Source organism: Leucoraja erinacea, unplaced genomic scaffold (assembly GCF_028641065.1).
Source record: "Leucoraja erinacea ecotype New England unplaced genomic scaffold, Leri_hhj_1 Leri_95S, whole genome shotgun sequence".
In the NCBI taxonomy this organism is placed as follows: Eukaryota; Metazoa; Chordata; class Chondrichthyes; order Rajiformes; family Rajidae; genus Leucoraja; species Leucoraja erinaceus.
In genome coordinates this window covers 355001-375000 of record NW_026576905.1, presented here as the reverse complement: position 1 = coordinate 375000, position 20000 = coordinate 355001, and the positions used below count along the sequence as shown (strand labels likewise).

Below are 20000 nucleotides of genomic sequence, written 5' to 3'. Positions count from 1 at the left end.
GGCAGCATTTTCTAGGCTCCCAAGATTTGCACATGTTAGCGCCCACACAAAGTCACTGTCTCCTGGATTAGTTGAGCTGCCGCCTTATCTCAGACGTTGAGTCCCATTAATTTGACTGCCTGACAATAGAGACTGCCATTTATAAATGTTTTACTGATATTTAAGGATGTTGTAAATACTGTGAGTTTTTGGAATGGTTTGTGTTATCATTAGTGTTCAATAAAGTGAGCATCAGAACCTTGTGCCTCGACCTGAGTTGAAGCCTTTGTAAGTAGGCCGCAACCGCCTCGGGCGGCGCGCGTTGGCCCCTCCTGACCGATCGTTTGCACGTTCTCCCCGCGACCGTGTGGGTTTTCTCCAGGTGCCCCGGTTGCCTCCCACCCTCCAAAGACGTTTGGGTCCGTCGGTTGTGTAGGAAGGAACTGCAGTGGCTGGTTTACGCTGATGATAAGACACTGAATGCTGGAGTAACTCGGCGGGACAGGCGGCATCTCTGGAGAGAAGGAACGGGTAGCATTTCGGGTTTCGGGTCTCGACCCGGAACGTCACCCATTCCTTCTCACCAGAGATGCCGCCTGTCCTGCTGAGTTACTCCAGCGTTATGTGTCTATTTTCAGGTTTGTAGGTTAATTGGCTTCTGTAACTTGTATATTGTCCCCCAGTGTGTCGGATACTCCACGCTTTGTGTCTATCTTCAGTATAAACCAGCACTTCCTCCCTGCACAAGTTTATTGTCACCTGCTCCACTACAGTGAGATACAGGTCACATGCAAATAGACTCAAACCAACACACATTAAAACATAAATCACATAAGGTTCTAGCAAAATGGAGACTGTGTAGGTTTTCTACATTCTAAATTGAGGAAGGACATTCTTGCTATTGAGGGAGCCCAGCGTAGGTTCACCAGGTTAATTCCCGGGATGGTGGGACTGTCATATGCTGAGAGAATGGAGCGGCTGGGCTTGTACACTCTGGAGTTTAGAAGTATGAGAGGAGATCTTATTGAAACAGATAAGATTGTTAAGGGTTTGGACACGCTGGAGGCAGGAAACATGTTCCCGATGTTGGGGGAGTCCAGAACCAGGGGCCACACACACACAGTTTAAGAATAAGGGGTTTAAGCCATTTAGAACGGAGACGAGGAAACACTTTTTTTCTCACAGAGAGTTGTGAGTCTGTGGAATTCTCTGCCTCAGAGGGCGGTGGAGGCAGGTTCTCTGGATGCTTTCAAGAGAGAGCTGGATAGGGCTCTTAAAGATAGCGGAGTCGGGGGGATATGGGGAGAAGGCAGGAACGGGGTACTGATTGGGGATGATCAGCCGTGATCACATTGAATGGCGGTTCTGGCTCGAATGGCCGACTCCTGCACCTATTGTCTATTGTGTAAGAAAACCCTCAAGGCTTTAGTTCTAAAACATACTTAGAAGAGAAAGCAACTCCGAGTTAGTGCCGGAAGTCCATAGTGTTCTGTGGTCGAGGTAGGATTAGGGTTGTGTCGATTGGTTCAAGATCATGTTGGTTTTAGGCAAGTTCTAGTTTTGTTGTAAAGAAGCATAGCCTTAGAGTGATACAGCATGGAAACGAGCCCTTTCTGCCCACCATGTCCCATCTACACTAGTCTCACCTGCCACTGCAGTTGGGCCATATCCCTCTAAACCTGCCCTATCCATGTACCTATCTAGCTGTTTCTTAAACGTTGCGATAGTCCCTGTCTCAACTAACGCCACCGGCAGCTCGTTCGTTAGGCTTGAGAGTTTAGAGATACCGTGCGGAAACAGGCCCTTCAGCCCACCGAGTATGCAATGACCAGCGATCCAAAACACACTGGGGCAAATTTACAGTCTTATCGAAGCCATTTAACCTACAAACCTGTACTGTACGTCTTTGGAGTGTGGAGGCACCCGGAGAAAACCCACCCGGTCACGGGGAGAACGTACAAACTCCATACAGACAGCACCCGTAGTAAGGATCATGCCGGGTTCCCTGGCGCTGAGAGGCAGCAGCTCTACCCGCTGCACCACCATGACACCCGAATATCTCAACTTCCAAATCAAGACAATATTGCACAGTGGAAGGGTTCAAGACTGAATTCCTCAGAGACCTATGGGCAACATTTGCCGTGCCAGAGACCCAGGTTCGATCCTGGCCTCGGGAGGTTGAATGTGTGTGTGTGTGTCTGTGTGTGTGTGTCAAGTCAAGTCACGTTTATTTGTCACACACGCATACGAGATATGCAGTGAAATGAAAAGTGGCAATGCTTGCGGATTGTGCAAAAAAACCCTACAAAACAGGATAAAACTGAATCATAGTTGTTGAGAGAAAAACCCCCCAGCAATTTTAAAAAGACACAACACAACAGTAGGTTAGTCCCAGGTGAGGTAAGGGTTTACATTCCTATTGGCCTCTGGGAAGAAACTCCTCGTCATCTCTGTTTTCACAGCGGAGGCGTTTGCCTGACCGTAGCAGCTGGAACAGTCCGTTGCTGGGGTGGAAGGGGTCCCCCATAATGTTGCTGGTTCTGGAGTTGCACCTTCTGTTGTATAGTTCCTGCAGAGGGGCAAGTGTACTTCCCATAGTGCTTTCGGCCGAACGCACTACTCTCTGCAGAGCCTTCTTGTCCTGGGCAGAGCAGTTCCCAAACCAGATTGTGGTGTGTGTGTGTGTGTGTACATTTACACGTGTGTATGTGTGTATTTGCATACGTGTGTGTGTATGTATTTGCGTGTGCGTGTGTGGAGTTTGCACGATCTCCCTGTGGCCCGCGTGTGTTTTCTCCGGGTGCTCTACTTTAGACTTCAGACATACAGCCTGGAAACAGGCCCTTCGGCCCACCGAGTCCGCGCCGACCAGCGATCATCGCACACCAGTACTATCCTACACACCAGGGACAATTTCCAATTTATTTCCACCCAATTAACCTACAAACCTGTACGTTTGTGGGAGGAAACCAGAGCACCCGGAGAAAACCCACGTGGTCACAGGGGATTATTCCTAAGTGATAGGAGCAGAAGAAGGCCATTCGGCCCATCAAGTCTACTCCGCCATTCAATCACGGCTGATCTATCTCTCCCTCTCAACCCCATTCTCCTGCCTTCTCCGCTGGCACCCGTACTAACGAAGAACCTACCTATCTCCGCAATAACATTACCCATTGATGTGGCCTCCACAGCCCGCTCAGATTCACCACCCTCTGACTAGAAGGTCTCCAGCGCTGTAAGGCAGCAGCTCTACCTGCTGCGCTGCCGTGTTGCCTTAATCGTCATGTTAAAGATTCAGGAGATGTAACGCAATTCTTGTACCTTCCAGGTAACACCAGACTCAACCTGGTTCTGACTGTCAGTGTCGTCTTGACCGTCGGAGTCTTAATCTATGCTGCTTTGGCTATCAGTCTGTGGTACTGGTCCACGGAATGAACTGCAATATAGTGGATGCTTCAATAAAGTTTAAACAAATAGCTGGTGGGACTTACTTAAATCCAGCATAGATTCATGTACTTAAAACCGGCTGAACTTAGACAGCTGCACGGATAGGACAAGTTTGGAGGGATATGGACCAAATACAGGCAGGTGGGACTAGTGTAGCGGGGACACGTTGGCCGGTGTGGGCAAGTTGGGCCGAAGGGCCTGTTTCCACGCCGTATCACTCTATTACATAGAAATTAGGTGCAGGAGTAGAGGCCATTCGGCCCTTCGAGCCTGCACTGCCATTCAATATGATCATGGCTGATCATCCAACTCAGTATCCCGTACCTGCCTTCTCTCCATACCCCCTGATCCCCTTTCTACCACATCTAACTCCCTCTTAAATATAGCCAATGAACTGTGTGGCCTCAACTACCTTCTGCGGCAGAGAATTCCACAGATTCACCACTCTCTGTGTGTGAAAAATGTTTTCCTCATCTCGGTCCTAAAAGATTTCCCCCTTATCCTTAAACTGTGACCCCTTGTTCTGGACTTCCCCAACATCGGGAACAATCTTCCTGCATCTAGCCTGTCCAACCCCTTAAGAATTTTGTAAGTTTCTATAAGATCCCCCCTCAATCTTCTAAATTCTAGAGAGTACAAACCGAGTCTATCCAGTCTTTCTTCATATGAAAGTCCTGCCATCCCAGGAATCAGTGTGGTGAACCTTCTCTGCACTCCCTCTATGACAAGAATGTCTTTCCTCAGATTAGGAGACCAAAACTGTACGCTATACGCCAGGTGTGGTCTCACCAAGACCCTGTACAACTGCAGTAGAACCTCCCTGCTCCTATACTCAAATCCTTTTGCAATGAATGCTAACATACCATTCGCCTTCTTCACAGCCTGCTGCACCTGCATGCCTACTTTTAATGACTGGTGTACCGTGACACCCAGGTCTCGTTGCATCTCCCCCTTTCCTAATCGGCCACCATTCAGATAATAATCTACTTTCCTGTTTTTGCCACCAAAGTGGATATTCAACTGATATCAGATGCAAAAAAGCAAGGAGTAACTCAGCGGGTCGGGCACCATCTCTGGGGAAAAAAAGGAACGGGTGACGTTTCGAGTCGATGCCCTTCTTCAGACTGAGAGATGTTGGGCAAATGAACGGGAAACATGCAAGAAGCAGCGGTGATCACGGAAAGGTGGAGCCCACAATGCTCCATTGTTGGCTGTGGGGGGCAGGTGATAAGGTGTTAAACCAAAAGTGAAACTCAAACTAGTGCGAAGACTAGGGGGAGGGGGGGGGGGGAGAGAGAGAGAGAGGGGAGGGATGCAATGCTTACTTGTAGTTAGAGAAGTCAATGCTCATACCGCTGGGGTGTAAGCTGCCTGAGTGCATATGAGGTGCTGGCCCTCCTATTTGTGCTGGAGTGCATGAGTGACTCTGACAGTGGAGGAGGCCCAGGACAGAAAGGTCAGTGCGGGAATGGGAGGTGAAGTATTTGGCAACAGGGTAAATTGTCCGTATTGTGTAGTCGGATGGTGTTATGTTAGCGTGCGGGGATCGCTGGTTGACGTGTAGCTGATGGGCTGAAGGGCCTATTTCCACGCTGTATCTCCAAACCAAAAACGAGGAGGTGCAGAGTAGCAGCTACGTTGACATTTCGACTGTGAGGACAGTCCAGCTGTGGGCTGTATGCAGTGGTGCAGCGGGTAGGGCTGCTGCCTCACAGCACCAGAGACCTTGGGTGGATGGGTGAGTGTGTGTGTGTGTGGTTTGCATGTATTCCGGGTCTGTACGTTAAACGGATCTCTGCAAATTGCCCCCTAATGGGATAACATAGAACTAGCGTGAACGGGTGATCGATGGTCGGCATGGACACGATGGACCGAAGGGCCTGTTGTGTCTCTGAATGAAACTAAATAACCAGCCCGTGGTCCATATCCCTCTATTCCCTGCACTTCCACTTGCCCATCTAAAAGCCCCTTAAACGTCACCATCATATCTGCCTCCACCACCAAAAAAACCTGCCCCGCAAAACCCCTTAAACGTTGCCCCTCTCATCTTCTGTCCCCGAGGACATTTCCATCCTGGGGAAATGGTTCTGACTGTCCACCCTATCCATGCCTCATGATGTTGGACATTTGCCGCTCATTCCTTCTCTCCAGAGATGCTGCCTCATCCTCTGAGTTACTCCAGCATTTTGTGTCTATCTTAAGATGTGTGTGTTGTAATTGTGTGCATATCTGTGTGTGTGTGTGTGTGTCTTGATGTGTGTCTGAATGCCTGTCCATATGTGCGTGCCTGTATTCTTGTTTATCTAAATGTGTATGTGTGTCTATGTGTATGCTTCTGTGTCTCTATAGTGTATGTGTGCATCAATGTGAGTGTGTGTCTATATATGTGTGTGTGTGTGTGTGTGCGCGTGTGTGTGCGCGCGCATGTCTGTCTGTAATGCACACAAAACCCTTGTCTATAGTGCGGGTGTAACAGTGAGTTACTGTTCCAGATGTTACAGAAACGGAACTGCAGATGTTGGTTTAAACCGAAGATAGACACAAAAAGCTGGAGTAACTCAGCGGGACAGGCAGCCTCTGGAGAGGTGGAATTGGTGATGTTTCGGGTCGAGACCCTTCTGCAGAAAGAGAGTCAGGGAAAAGGGAAACGAGAGATATAGATGGTGATGTGGAGAGATACACCGCGACAATCTGCAGTTGTACAGGACCCTGGCGAGACCACACTTGGAGCATTGTGTGCAGTTTTGGTCCCCTAATTTGAGGAAGGACATTCGTGGTATTGAGGGAGCCCAGCGTAGGTTTACAAGGTTAATTCCCGGGATGGCGGGACTGTCATATGTAAATAATAATAATGATAATAAATTTTATTTATGGGCGCCTTTCAAGAGTCTCAAGGACACCGTATAAAAATTTAGCAGGTAGAGGAAAAACATGTAAGGGGAATGAAATAAATAGTAGAGACATGACTAGTACACAAAGTAAAGACAGAATTCAATACAAAACACAATATGAGGCAATTAATGCACAGATGAAAAGGGAGGGGGACGTGGGGCTAAGGATAGGCAGAGGTGAAGAGATGGGTCTTGAGGCGGGACTGGAAGATGGTGAGGGACACGGAATTGCGGATCAGTTGGGGGAGGGAGTTCCAGAGCCTGGGAGCTGCCCTGGAGAAGGCTCTGTCCCCAAAACTGCGGAGGTTGGACTTGTGGATGGAGAGGAGACTGGCTGATGTGGATCTGAGGGACCGTGAGGGTTGGTAGGGGGAGAGGAGGTCAGTGAGATATGGGGGGGCCAGATGGTGGAGGGCTTTGTAGGTGAGGACCAGGATTTTGTAGGTGATCCGGTGGGAGATGGGAAGCCAGTGAAGTTGTTTAAGGACTGGAGTGATGTGATGCCAGGATTTGGTGTGGGTGATGAGTCGGGCGGCTGCGTTCTGGACCAGTTGGAGTCGGTTGATGTAGGTGGAGCTGATGCCAAGGAGAAGTGAGTTGCAGTAGTCCAGTCGGGAGGAGATGAAGGCATGGATGAGTCTTTCAGCAGCGGGAGGTGTGAGAGAGGGTCTGATTTTGGCGATGTTGCGGAGGTGAAAGAAGGAGGTTTTAATGACATGGCGGATGTCAGGCTCAAGGGAGAGGGTGGAATCAAGGATCACGCCAAGGTTGCGGGTCTGGGGAGATGGGGAGACAGTGGTGCCGTCGATGGTGAGAGTGGGGTTATTGATTTTGCTGAGTGTGGATTTGGAGCCTATGAGGAGGAATTCTGTCTTATCGCTGTTGAGTTTGAGGAAGTTATGTTGCATCCAGGTTGTATGGGAGAGGGGAGGGTTGGGGGGATTTGGTGCCGAGGTAGATCTGGGTGTCATCGGCGTAACAGTGGAAGTCCAGGTTGAAGTGGCGGAGTATCTGACCAAGGGGGAGGATGTAGATGATGAAGAGGAGGGGGCCGAGTACGGAGCCTTGGGCAACGCCTTGAGTGACTGTGGCTGTAGCAGAGGTGTGGTTGTGGAGAGAGATGAAGTGGGATCTGTTGGAAAGGTAGGAACGGAGCCAGCTGAGTGATAGAATGTTAATAGAATGGAGCGGCTGGGCTTGTACACTCTGGAATTTAGAAGAATGAGAGGGGATCTTATTGAAAGGTTATTAAGGGTTTGGACACACTAGAGGCAGGAAACATGTTCCCGATGTTGGGGGAGTCCAGAACCAGGGGCCATAGTTTAAGAATAAAGGGTAAGCCATTTAGAACGGAAAAGAGGAAACAATTTTTCACCCAGAGAGTGGCGAGTCTGTGGAATTCTCTGCCTCAGAGGCCGGTTCTCTGGATACTTTCAAGAGGGAGCTAGATAGGGCTCTTAAAGATAGCGGAGTCAGGGGATATGGGGAGAAGGCAGGAACGGGGTACTGATTGAGGATGATCAGCCATGATCACATTGAATGGCGGTGCTGGCTCGAAGGGCCGAATGGCCTCTACTCCTGCACCTATTGTCTATATAATGAAATGTTATATAATGAAAGATATACAAAAAAGTAACGGGCCATTGTCTAACTCGTTTAAACCTAGCTCACAGGGAACAATGGGGAAAAGGACATTTCGGGTGGAGACACTTCATCAGACTGAGAGTCAGAAGAGTAGAGATATGGAAGGGTCAGGTGTGAAAAGAACAGATCAAAGCTGATGCTGGTCCAGAGATGCTGCCTGACCCGCTGGGTTACTCCAGCACTTTTGTGCCTTTTTAAAACCAGCATCTGCAGCTCCTCGAGTTGACTGTGACTCCTGATCCGTGAGAAAGTGAGCATCAGCAGAATAACAACGAGGGAACAGCTTACCTTAAGTCGGAACATTTCACCTTCATTCTGAAAGTTGCAAAAACTCCAGGCAGATTTAGCTTAGAGATACAGCGCGGAAACAGGCCCTTCAGCCCATCGAGTCCGCACCGACCAGCGATCCCCGCACACTAACACTATCCTCCGCACACACACACACACTAGGGACAATTTACACCAACACCTTACCTGCACGTCTTTGGAGTGTGGGAAGCAAAACTGGAGATCTCGGAGAAAACCCACGCAGGTTACGGGGAGAACGTGCAAACTCCGCACAGACAGACAGCACCCGCGGTCGGGATCGAACCCGGGTCTCCGGCGCTGTGAGGCAGCACCACCGTGCTAAACAGGAATGGAATGTGAATGGCGGTGCTGGCTCGAAGGGCCGAATGGCCTCTACTCCTGCACCTATTGTCTACATCACCACCCCAGGCAATGCATTCCAGGCCTCCACCAATCTGTGTAAAAACTTGCCCATTAGACAATAGGTGCAGGAGTACAGGCCATTCGGCCCTTCGAGCCAGCACCGCCATTCACTGTGATCATGGCTGATCATCCCCAATCAGTACCCCGTTCCTGCCTTCTTCCATGACTCTGCTGTCTTTAAGAGCCCTATCGAGCTCTCTCCTGAAAGTATCCAGAGAACCGGTCTCCACTGGTTTCTCCCTCTCACCTCATAGCTATGCCCTCTAGTGCTGGACATTTCCACCCTGGGGGAAAAAGGCTCAGACTGTCTACCCTGTCTATGCCTCATCATTTTATATACCTCTATCAGGTCTTCCCTCCAGTCCAAGTTTATCTCACCTCTCCTCGTACTGTAGTTGAATCCCATCTAATCCAGGCAGCAATCTGGTAAACCTTCTCCGCACCATCACCAAAATCCTCCACATCCTATAAACTTTAAAGATACAGCACGGAAATCGGCCCATTGATCAGCCCCATACAGCGATCAGCCATGATCACATTGAATGGCGGTGCTGGCTCGAAGGGGCCGAATGGCCTACTCCTGCACCTAATGTCTATATTAACACTATCCCACGCACGCAAGGAGCAATTTATCATTGCCAATTAACCTACAGGCCTGTACGCCTTTGGAGTGTGGGGGGAAACCGGAGCTCCCGGAGAAAACCCACGGGTAGAACGTGCAAACTCCGTACAGGCAGCACCTGTGGTCGGGATCAAACCCGGGCCACTGGCGCTGCAAGTGCTGTAAGGCAGCGCTGTGCCACCCCCTCTGTAATGGGTCCACTGGAACTACACAGCGCCCTATAAAGCTGCATCAAGACATCCTGGCTTTTATACTCAATGCCCCTTGCCATGAAGGCAAAGCAGACCGTACAGTACATGCTAGAATTTAGAAGATTGAGGGGGGATCTCATAGAAACTACAAAATTCTTAAGGGGTTGGACAGGCTAGATGCAGGAAGATTATTCCCGATGTTGGGGAAGTCCAGGACAAGGGGCCACACACAGTTTAAGGATAAGAGGGAAGTCTTTTCGGACCGAGATGAGAAAATCATTTTTTCTCATCTCGGTCCTGGTTCTGGACTCGCCCAACATTGTGGGAACATTTTTCCTGCATCCAGCTTGTCCAGTCCTTTTATCATTTTACAGTTTAAGGATAAGGAGGAAATCTTTTAGGACCGAGATGAGAAAATCATTTTACACACACAGAGAGTGGTGAATCTGTGGAATTCTCTGCCACAGAAGGTAGCTGAGGCCACACAGTTCATTGGCTATATTTAAGGGGGAGTTAGATGTGGCTAAAGGGATCAGGGGGTATGGAGAGAAGGCAGGGATGGGATACTGAGTTGGATGATCAGCCATGATCATATTGAATGGCGAATGGTGCAGGCTCGAAGGGCCTCTACTCCTGCACCTATTGTCTATGTTTTCTATGCACGACTCCTGTATCGCCCTATCTACCGCTGCTGCTGGCTCCACCTGCAGACAGGTCGATGTGGGATTGAGTACCAAGCAGATCGGAATAATCCCTGTGGAGCAAAGGATGGAGGAGAAGCTACACCAGCCTCAAGTTGTGTTTCTCTCATATATATATATATATACACACACAACGACCCGACATTCAAGTGGCTGAAAGTCCCGGCTTGTATATTAATATCATCAGTTTTATTCATACAAAAGAAAAAATGCTAACTTCAATTTTCTGGACTGTCGCTTGCCAGAATTATTATTTTGTTTTTATGCATAACGGCTCGCAGGCCACAAAATTCACGATTGAGGAAATAAATTAGCCCTGGGGTGGGGTGGGGTGGGGTGGGGGTGGGGGGGGCTACGAGAAGACTGAGATAAGGGGGGTGGGTGGGGAGGAGGAGGTAAATGAAACACAGTGCCGGGGGCCGACACGACTCTCACATCGCAGGGTCCCACCAGATTGGAAAACGCCGGGCGATCTCTCCACATGCGCTGCCCGACCTTGCGGGAATTTTGCATGGACCTGTACCGGGGCAACACACACACACACATATACATATATACACACACATACACAGGTGTGCCTTCAACGCTGGAAGTTTTTAAAAACACTTTTATGCAACCACAGAACATCTCGGCATGGGAGAGATGAGACTCCAAGTTCCTGCATCAGGGAGTCAAATTGCAGTCGCTGGCAACCCCAATGTTCAACTGTACCCCTCCACCCCAACTCTAGGGTCTTGCCACACCACTGGAGCCTGTGGTGGGCAATGTCCCAACACAGAGCTGGGGTTAGAAGAAGCCCCCCCCCCCCGCCCATCGCAAGTCTTGCCTCATTGCAGACGCACAAAGTGCCGGAGTAACTCAGCGGGTCAGGCAGCATCTCATGGATAGGTGTGGCTGGATGTCTGTCAGCTGAAATCTCACCGTAGCCATCGGTGCATGCGACAAGAAACGGAGCTGGGACTCTCACTCGAGGTGACCCCCTGACTCTCACTACATCACCTATCCATGTTCCCCACAGATGCTGCCTGACCCCGCTGAGTTACTCCATCCTCGTTGTAAACCAGCATCTGCAGTTCCTTCCTCCCTGCTCTGTATTCGCTGGACATGTGTCTTTCAAAAGGCCTAGCTTTTTATTATATTTAGAAAAGGGGGGTGGGGGAACAAAAAAAATATTTACAGGGGATAACAGTGCAAAACAAAAACCTTACGGTTGCAACAGAAAAACGCTCTGCTTATTGCAAACGCAGACTGGTTTGCTCGGGGAGGGGGGCAGATCTCCCTGGAATGTAGGAGACCAAGTATTTGATGGTGGTGCATAAAACAGGGGGTGGCACGGTGGCACAGCGGTAGAGTTGCAGCCTTTACGGCGCCAAAGACCCAGGTTCGATCCCGACTACGGGTGCTTGTCTGTAAGGACGTTCTCTCCCAGATCTTCGGTTTCCTGCAAAGACGTACTGTTTAATCGACGGTTTGTAGGTTAGATTGGCTTTGGTATCAATCAAATTGCCCCGAGTGTGTGTGTGTAGGATAGAGTTGATGTGCAGGGATCGCTGGTCGGTGTAGACTCGGCGGAGCTTGCCGCACCTTCAAACTATAGGTGAAAGGGCAATCCCTCCAGTCTCCCAGAAGAGAAGGCAATAACCAAACAGGGCAGAGATTCATTGTAGTCGGTGGGAGGTTTAGTTTAGAGATACAGCAGGGGAACAGGCCCTTGGGCCCATGCCGACCAGCGACACACACACACACACACACGGACAATTTTACCTTGATACCAAGCAAATTAAACTACAAACCTGCACTGCTCCGGAGTGCAGGAACTTTCGTCAGGAGGACTCATTGCCACAGAGGGCTGTGTGGAGGCCACAAGTCCGGGGATATTTTCCAGGCAGTGATAGGCAAGTTCTTGATTTGAACTGGGCATCAAGGGCTATGGGGAGAAGGCAGGAAAATGGGAGATCGGTCGTGATGGAATGGCGGAGTGGATGGGCCGAATGGACCTAATTCTACTCCTACAACTTGGAGTAGAATTAAAACCGAAGATCTCAGAGAAAACCCAGGGGAGAAGGTACAAACTCCGTACAGACAAGCAGCTGTGGTCGGGATCGAACACGGGGGCCTCCGGCAGCTGTGAGGCAGCAACTCTAACCTCTGCGCCACCGTGACTAAAGACGTCCCTCCTGCTAAAGAGCAGTCTCGCTGCTGGGAGGATGAAAGTGGACAACCTCAGTATATATTTAGCTGCACAACTTGGATGGCTTTGGATTGAGAAGTGCCCATTTTTGGTCAGCACCAAGTCGATGGGCCGAAAGGCTGCTTTGCCCACCGCAGATGAGTGCGACTCTCTGATCGAACCGATTGCCCAAGGGGTGAATTGGGTTCAACTGTGGCCTTTTTACCCCTCCCCAGTGCTGTGGAAGTGACTGCCCCGGCAACAGGCCACATTCATTCTGTTCCTCCCCCTCTCCCCCCCCCCCCCCCCCCCCCCGATCATTTACAAACCCCTCCCCCCCTTCCCCCCCCACACACACACACACAAAAGTTTACATACTGTACAAGTCTGCCAAAAAGTCTCCATGCACCAACATGCGTGCAGGTTAGCCGAGCCCGTTCTCTGCCAAATCGCACCTCAGACGACGTGCCTTCTCCGCCCGAACCTCTCCCCCCCCCCCAACGAGGGGCGCTGGCGATGGACCAAGGTTCCGTTTTGTCCCGCGCTTCTGACCTCGGGGGCCGGGAGATCTTCCCAAAGGCGCTCCAGAGTTCAATGTTCAACGGCTTTCCCTTCCTGAAAGCCTGTCAAATGGATAACTCCCAGTAGAAATCCACCCCGATACAATCCCTAACCCCCACCCACCTCTCAATAAGGTGTTCCCCACCCACACACACACACACGCACACACACGCGCCCGCAAACAGCGAGAGTAACATCGAGTGAACAGCTCGGGTCGGCGAATGGTTCTTGTTTGTTGTTCCGTTGGTACAAGAGTCAAAGAAAGGTGCAACGTTGCACTAGTGCGGGGGGGTCGTATAAAAGTGTGCAAGGTTGGTCTGGCCAGTCCCTCTTGCTCCCCCCCCCACACACACACACACACACCCACAACGGCAAACCTCACCCCTTCCAACCTCTTGCCACAGTGAGGGGTTCAGTCAATGGGGTCTCCCTCCGTCTCCATCCTGCACTCCTCTCCTTCCCGTCCTTGGCAAGTGGAAGCAGGGAGGGTGTGCGTGCGTGTGTGTGTGTGTGTGTGTGTGTGTGTGTGGGCAGGGGGGGGGAGAGGACAGGGAGGACGGGGCAAGGGGGGGGGGGGTGGGGAGAAAGGGTCCACCTCACTCCACCCGCACCAGGAGGCCATACAGGACGGTGGAAGCCCTCTCCTTGGTGATCCACTCGATCTCGTTGTTGCTGAAGCGCGGGTCGATGGACTCGCCAGTCCCGGCCGAAGGCGGGCCGATCTTGTAGGAGCCCGGCCGCACGCACACCTGGAACGCCACCTGCGCCTGGTGGTGTCGCTGGGAACGCACGTCCTTGAACCTGAAGGGGAGAGAGAGCAAGTGGCAGATTTTACCGACAACTCCACTCCGGAGAGCAGCAAAACCGGGAGTCGACACCCCCCCTCCCCCAATCCTTATTATAGTCTAGCGCTTAGTTTAGATAGACAGTTAGATCTACTGTAGACCAAATATGAAGATGGTACACAAAAAAGCTGGAGAAACTCAGCGGGTGCAGCAGCATCTATGGAGCGAAGGAAATAGGCAACGTTTCGGGCCGAAACCCTTCTTCAGACTGTTGTTTAAGAGGGAACTGCAGATGCTGGAGAATCGAAGGTTACACAAAAAAGCTGGAGAAACTCAGCGGGTGCAGCAGCATCTATGGAGCGAAGGAAAAAGGCAACGTTTCGGGCCGAAACCCTTCTTCAGACTGATGGGGGTGGGGGGGAGAAGAAAGGAAAAAGGAGGAGGATGGGGGATGGGGGGGAGACAGCCCGAGGGCTGAGGAAGAGGAGGAGACAGCAAGGGTTAACAAAATTGGGAGAATTCAATGTTCATGCCCGCAGGATGCAGACTCCCCAAGCGGAATATGAGGTGCTGTTCCTCCAATTTCCGGTGTTGCTCGCTCTGGGCATGGAGGAGACCCAGGACAGAGAAGTCGGATGGGGAATGGGAGGGGGAGTTGAAGTGCTGAGCCGCCGGGAGGTCAGGTTGGTTAATGCGGACCGAGCGGAGGTGTTCGGCGAAACGATCGCCCAAGCCTCCGCTTGGTCTCACCGATGTAGATCAGCTGACATCTAGAGCAGCGGATGCAGTAGATGAGGTTGGAGGAGGTGCAGGTGAACCTCTGTCGCACCTGGAACGACTGCTTGGGTCCTTGAATGGAGTCGAGGGGGGAGGTGAAGGGACAAGTGTTGCATCTCTTGCGGTTGCAACAAGAAACTGGAGGTGTGCCTTTTCACACTTCTATATCTCGTGCCTGATGGGAGAGGGGGGGGGGTGGGGGGGAGAGAGGGAGCGACTCGCCCTTGATTACGCTGCTGGCCTTGCCGAACGCAGCGCGAGATGTAAGTATCGTCAACGGGAGGTTAGCTTGCCTGACGATCTGGGCTGGGTCCACAATTCTCTGCAATTTCTTGCGATCTTAGAAAAGTGTTTGTTTACTTGTTTAAAAAAAAAAAAATGTATCCATCCAATTTCCCGTTTATCCATTTTCCTAATTTATCTATTTTTTTAAATGTATCTATTTTTTAAATTTACTTATTTCCCTCTTTTTGGAGAATGGGGTTAGAGGGAGATAGATCAGCCATGATTGAATGGCGGAGTAGATGGGCCGAATGGCCTAATTCTACTCCTATTCCTTATGACCTATTGTGAGTCCCAGACTCTCCCACTAGTGGAAACATCCTCTCCACATCCACTCTATTATAGCGAGAGGATTTGAGTTTAGGAGCAAGGAGGTCCTACTGCAGGTGTACAGGGCCCTGGCGAGACCACACCTGGAGTGTTGGGTGCAGTTTTGGTCTCCTAATTTGAGGAAGGACATTCTTGCTATTGAGGGAGCCCAGCGTAGGTTCACCAGGTTAATTCCCGGGATGGCGGGACTGCCATATGATGAAAGAATGGGTCGACTGGGCTTGTACACTCTGGAGTTTAGAAGGATGAGAGGGTATCTTATTGAAACATATAACATTGTTAAGGGCTTGGACACGCTAGAGGCAGGAAACATGTTCCCGATGTTGGGGGAGTCCAGAACCAGGGGCCACACACACACACACAGTTTAAGAATAAGGGGTAAACCATTTCGAACGGAGAGTTGTGAGTCTGTGGAATTCTGGGCTTGTATTCACAGGAGTTTAGAAGGATGAGAGGGGATCTTATAGAAACATATCAAATTCTTAAGGGATTAGACAAGCTAGGTGCAGGAAAAATGTTCCCCATGTTGGGAGAGTCTAGAACCAGGGGTCACACACAGTTTAAGATTAAGGGGTAGGCAATTTAGAAACAGAAAATAGGTGCAGTTCAATTTAGGACTGAGATGAGGAAAAGGTTTTTCACCCAGAGAGTTGTGAATCTGTGGAATTCTCTGCCACAGGAGGCAGTGGAGGCCGATTCACTGCATCGTTTCAAGAGAGAGTTAGATTTAGCTCTTGGGCTAACGGAATCAAGGGATATGGGGGAGAAGGCAGGGACAGGGGTAACTGATTGTGGATGATCAGCCGTGACAGTGCTGGCTCCAGGGGCTAAATGGACTACTCCTGCACCTATTGCAAAAGGATTTGAGTATAGGAGCAGGGAGGTTCTACTGCAGTTGTACAGGGTCTTGGTGAGACCACACCTGGAGTATTGCGTACAGTTTTGGTCTCCAAATCTGAGGAAGGACATTATTGTCATAGAGGGAGTGCAGAGACGGTTCACCAGACTGATTCCTGGGATGTCAGGACTGTCTTATGAAGAAAGACTGGATAGACTTGGTTTATACTCTCTAGAATTTAGAAGATTGAGCGGGGATCATAGAAACTTACAAAATTCTTAAGGCGTTGGACAGGCTAGATGCAGGAAGATTGCTCCCAATGTTGGGGAAGTCCAGGACAAGGGGTCACAGCTTAAGGATAAGGGGGAAATCCTTTAAAACCGAGATGAGAAGAACTTTTTTCACACAGAGAGTGGTGAATCTGTGGAATTCTCTGCCGCAGAGGGTAGTTGAGGCCACACAGTTCATTGGCTATATTTAAGAGGGAGTTAGATGTGGCCCTTGTGGCTAAGGGGATCAGGGGGTATGGAGAGAAGGCAGGTACGGGATACTGAGTTGGATGATCAGCCATGATCATATTGAATGGCGGTGCAGGCTCGAAGGGCCGAATGGCCTCTACTCCTGCACCTAATTTCTATGTTTCTATTTTCTATCCAAGACTTTTCCCCGTGGCACTTACCGTATTTTGGGGCAGAATCGGTCCAGCCCCACGTAACGCATGGTCGGCGACAAGCTGACCTTCACCGTGTCCTTCTCCTGTGCGCTGTTGACCTCAGGGTCGTTGTATCCGTTCTGCAGCTCCACCTTCGCCTGCTTGCTGCAGAAAATGGATGCGCTCCCAGCTTTGTGTTGGGCACGAGGTTGGTGCAAGGGGGGGGGGGGAGGGAGGACAGGAAAGGAGGAGGAGTGTTACGCAAGAGGAAAATAGCCGTCAAAACACACCAGGTCTTCAGCCCAACATGCCCAGCGGGCGAATAAATGTCCCCTGGTTACACAAAAAAAGCTGGAGAAACTCAGCGGGTGCAGCAGCATCTATGGAGCGAAGGAAATAGGCAACGTTTCGGGCCAAAACCCTTCTTCAGACTGATCGGGGGGCGGGGGTGGGTGGGGACAAGAAAGGGAAAAAGAGGAGGAGCCCGAAGGCTGGGGGATGGGAGGAGACAGCAGGGGGGCTGAGGAGGGGGAGGAGACAGCAAGGACTAACAAAATTGGGAGAATTCGATGTTCATGCCCCGGGGGTGTAGACTCCCCAAACGGAATATGAGGTGCTGTTCCTCCAATTTCCGGTGCTGCTCGCTGTGGCCATGGGGGAGACCCAGGACAGAGAGGTCGGAGACGGAGTGGGAGGGGGAGTTGAAGTGCTGAGCCACCGGGAGGTCAGCTTGGTTATTGCGGACCGAGCGGAGGTGTTCGGCGAAACGATCGCCCAACCTCCGCTTGGTCTCACCAATATAGATCTGCTGACATCTAGAGCAGCGGACGCAATAGATGAGGTTGGAGGAGATACAGGTGAACCTCTGTCGCACCTGGAACGACTGCTTGGGTCCTTGAACGGAGTCGAGGGGGGAGGTAAAGGGACAAGTGTTGCATCTCTTGCGGTTGCAAGGGAAAGTGCCCGGGGAGGGGGTGGGTTTACTGTACGACCGAGTAAATGTCCCCTGTCGCACTTAAGAAACCTGAACGGAAACCTCTGGAGACTTTGTGCCCCACCCAAGGTTTCCGTGCGGTTCCCGGAGGTTGCAGGTAGTGGAAGCAGGTAGGGAGACTGACAAAAACCTCCGGGAACCACACGGAAACCTTGGGTGGGGCGCAAAGTCTCCAGAGGTTTCCGTTCAGGTTTCCTAAGTGGGACAGGGGCATAGAGGCGACGACTTGGGCCCGTTGAATCCTAACTAACACAAGGTTTGGCATCAACATTCCAGCTTGGTTTGGGAAAGGCTCCATCCAAGCCCAGCCCGTCACACACAACACCCTCCCCTCCCCTCCCTTCCACCGACTCCATCTACACCTCACGCTGCCTCGGCAAGGCCAGCAGCATCATCAAGGACCAGTCTCACCCCCGGCCACTCCCTCTTCTCCCCCCTCCCATCGGGCAAGAGGTACAGAAGTGTGAAAACCAACGCACACACACACACCTCCAGATTCAGGGACAGTTTCTTCCCATATAACCATATAACAATTACAGCACGGAAACAGGCCATCTCGACCCTTCTAGTCCGTGCCGAACACATAATCTCCCCTAGTCCCATATACCTGCGCTCAGACCATAACCCTCCATTCCCTTCCCATCCATATAACTATCCAATTTACCATGTACGTCCTATTTTGATTTGTCCTGCCAAGATGTAGCACCTCACACTTATCAGCATTAAACTCCATCTGCCATCTTTCAGCCCACTCTTCCAACTGGCATAAATCTCTCTGTAGACTTTGAAACTCTACTTCATTACACGCAACCCCACCTATCTTAGTATCATCTGCAAACTTACTAATCCAATTTACCACACCATCATCCAGATCATTCCCGGCTGTTATCAGGCAACTGAACCATCCCACCACAACCAGAGAGCGGTCCTGAACTACTATCTACCTCATTGGAGACCCTCGGACTATCCTTGATCGGACTTTGCTGGCTTTACCTCACCCTAAACGTTATTCCCTTATCATGTATCTGTACATTGTAAATGTCTCGATTGTGATCATGTATTGTCTGTGCACTGACTGGTTAGCACGCAACAAAAAGCTTTTCACGGTACTTCAGAACACGTGACAATAAACTAAACTGAACTGGCCTAAAGCACAGCCAAAGATCTCAATGAATTCCTCGCCAGAACGTCACGGTACATCCCAAAGGGCCTGTCCCACCTGGTGATTGTTTAGGCGACTGCCGGGGAGAGAGAGACAGAGAGACATAGAGACAGAGACAGAGAGAGAGCAGAGAGAGACAGAGAGAGAGACAGAGAGAGGCAGAGAGAGACACAGAGAGACAGAGAGACAGAGAGACAGAGAGACAGAGACACAGAGAGACAGAGAGAGACACAGAGAGACAGAGAGACACAGAGACAGAGAGACAGAGAGACAGAGAGAGACAGAGAGACAGAGAGACAGAGAGACGGTGAGACAGAGAGACAGAGAGACAGAGAGACACAGAGAGACACAGAGACACGGAGACACGGAGAGGCGGAGAGACAGAGACACACAGCCAAAACACGCACCTCCAGACTCAGAGACCATTTCTTCCCCAAAGCAATCTTCACACCCAAAATGAAACTACACTGAGTACCATTCATGCAGCACTCTTCCATGCTGCTCCCCACCTTGCCCTTTACTATCACCATGTGCAGTACTGAGTATTCATTTATCTTGATACCTAGTTTTATAACATTGTCCTGTGTTTTTTATGTTTGTATATTATACACCGATGGGTGGCAAGAATCATTTTGTTGTCTGCAGTGCTTACAATGACAAATAAAGGCACTTGTTCATTCATTGAACACACCTGAGCAATTACAAACGCCCGTGAAGCCATGTGTCCCAAACATTATGGTGCCCTGAAAAGGGGGGGGGACTATGTATAAACGCAGCTGTAAATTCTACATGGTGAAACCAAAATCTGCCTTTAATAAAATCTGACACTGTGCACTTCAACCAAGTGTGATTTTTGTAATTACAAATCTCAAAATTGTGGTGTGCTGAAGCAAATAAATAAATGACGGGTCTTTGTCCCAAACATTATGGAGGGTGCTTTAGATTCAGAATAAAGGGAATAATCTTTAGTGCAAGATAAAGTCCAGTAAAGTCCGATTGCAGAGAGTCCGAAGGTCGCCAATGAAGTAGATGGGAGGTTAGGTCCGCTCTCTGGGTGTTGGGATGGTTCAGTTGCCTGACACTAGCTGGGAAGAAACTGTCCCTGAATAGTGTTTAAGAGGGAACTGCAGATGCTGGAGAATCGAAGGTTACACAAAAAAGCTGGAGAAACTCAGCGGGTGCAGCAGCATCTATGGAGCGAAGGAAATAGGCAACGTTTCGGGCCGAAATCCTTCTGGAAATAGGCAACGTTTCGGGCTGAAA

At 50.4% G+C, this 20000-nt stretch overlaps 1 protein-coding gene across 1 annotated transcript in view; it reads right to left on the bottom strand.

The window, feature by feature from the left end:
• Positions 1-13489: 13489 nt before the first annotated feature.
• The window catches only part of LOC129695151 (neuralized-like protein 4), an 89150-nt gene continuing 82639 nt past the window's right edge, over positions 13490-20000 (bottom strand). Inside the window, 2 exon segments of the mRNA XM_055631918.1 lie at positions 13490-13718; positions 16609-16771. Coding sequence (XP_055487893.1) covers positions 13514-13718; positions 16609-16771 — 368 coding nt within the window. The 3' untranslated portion in view covers positions 13490-13513.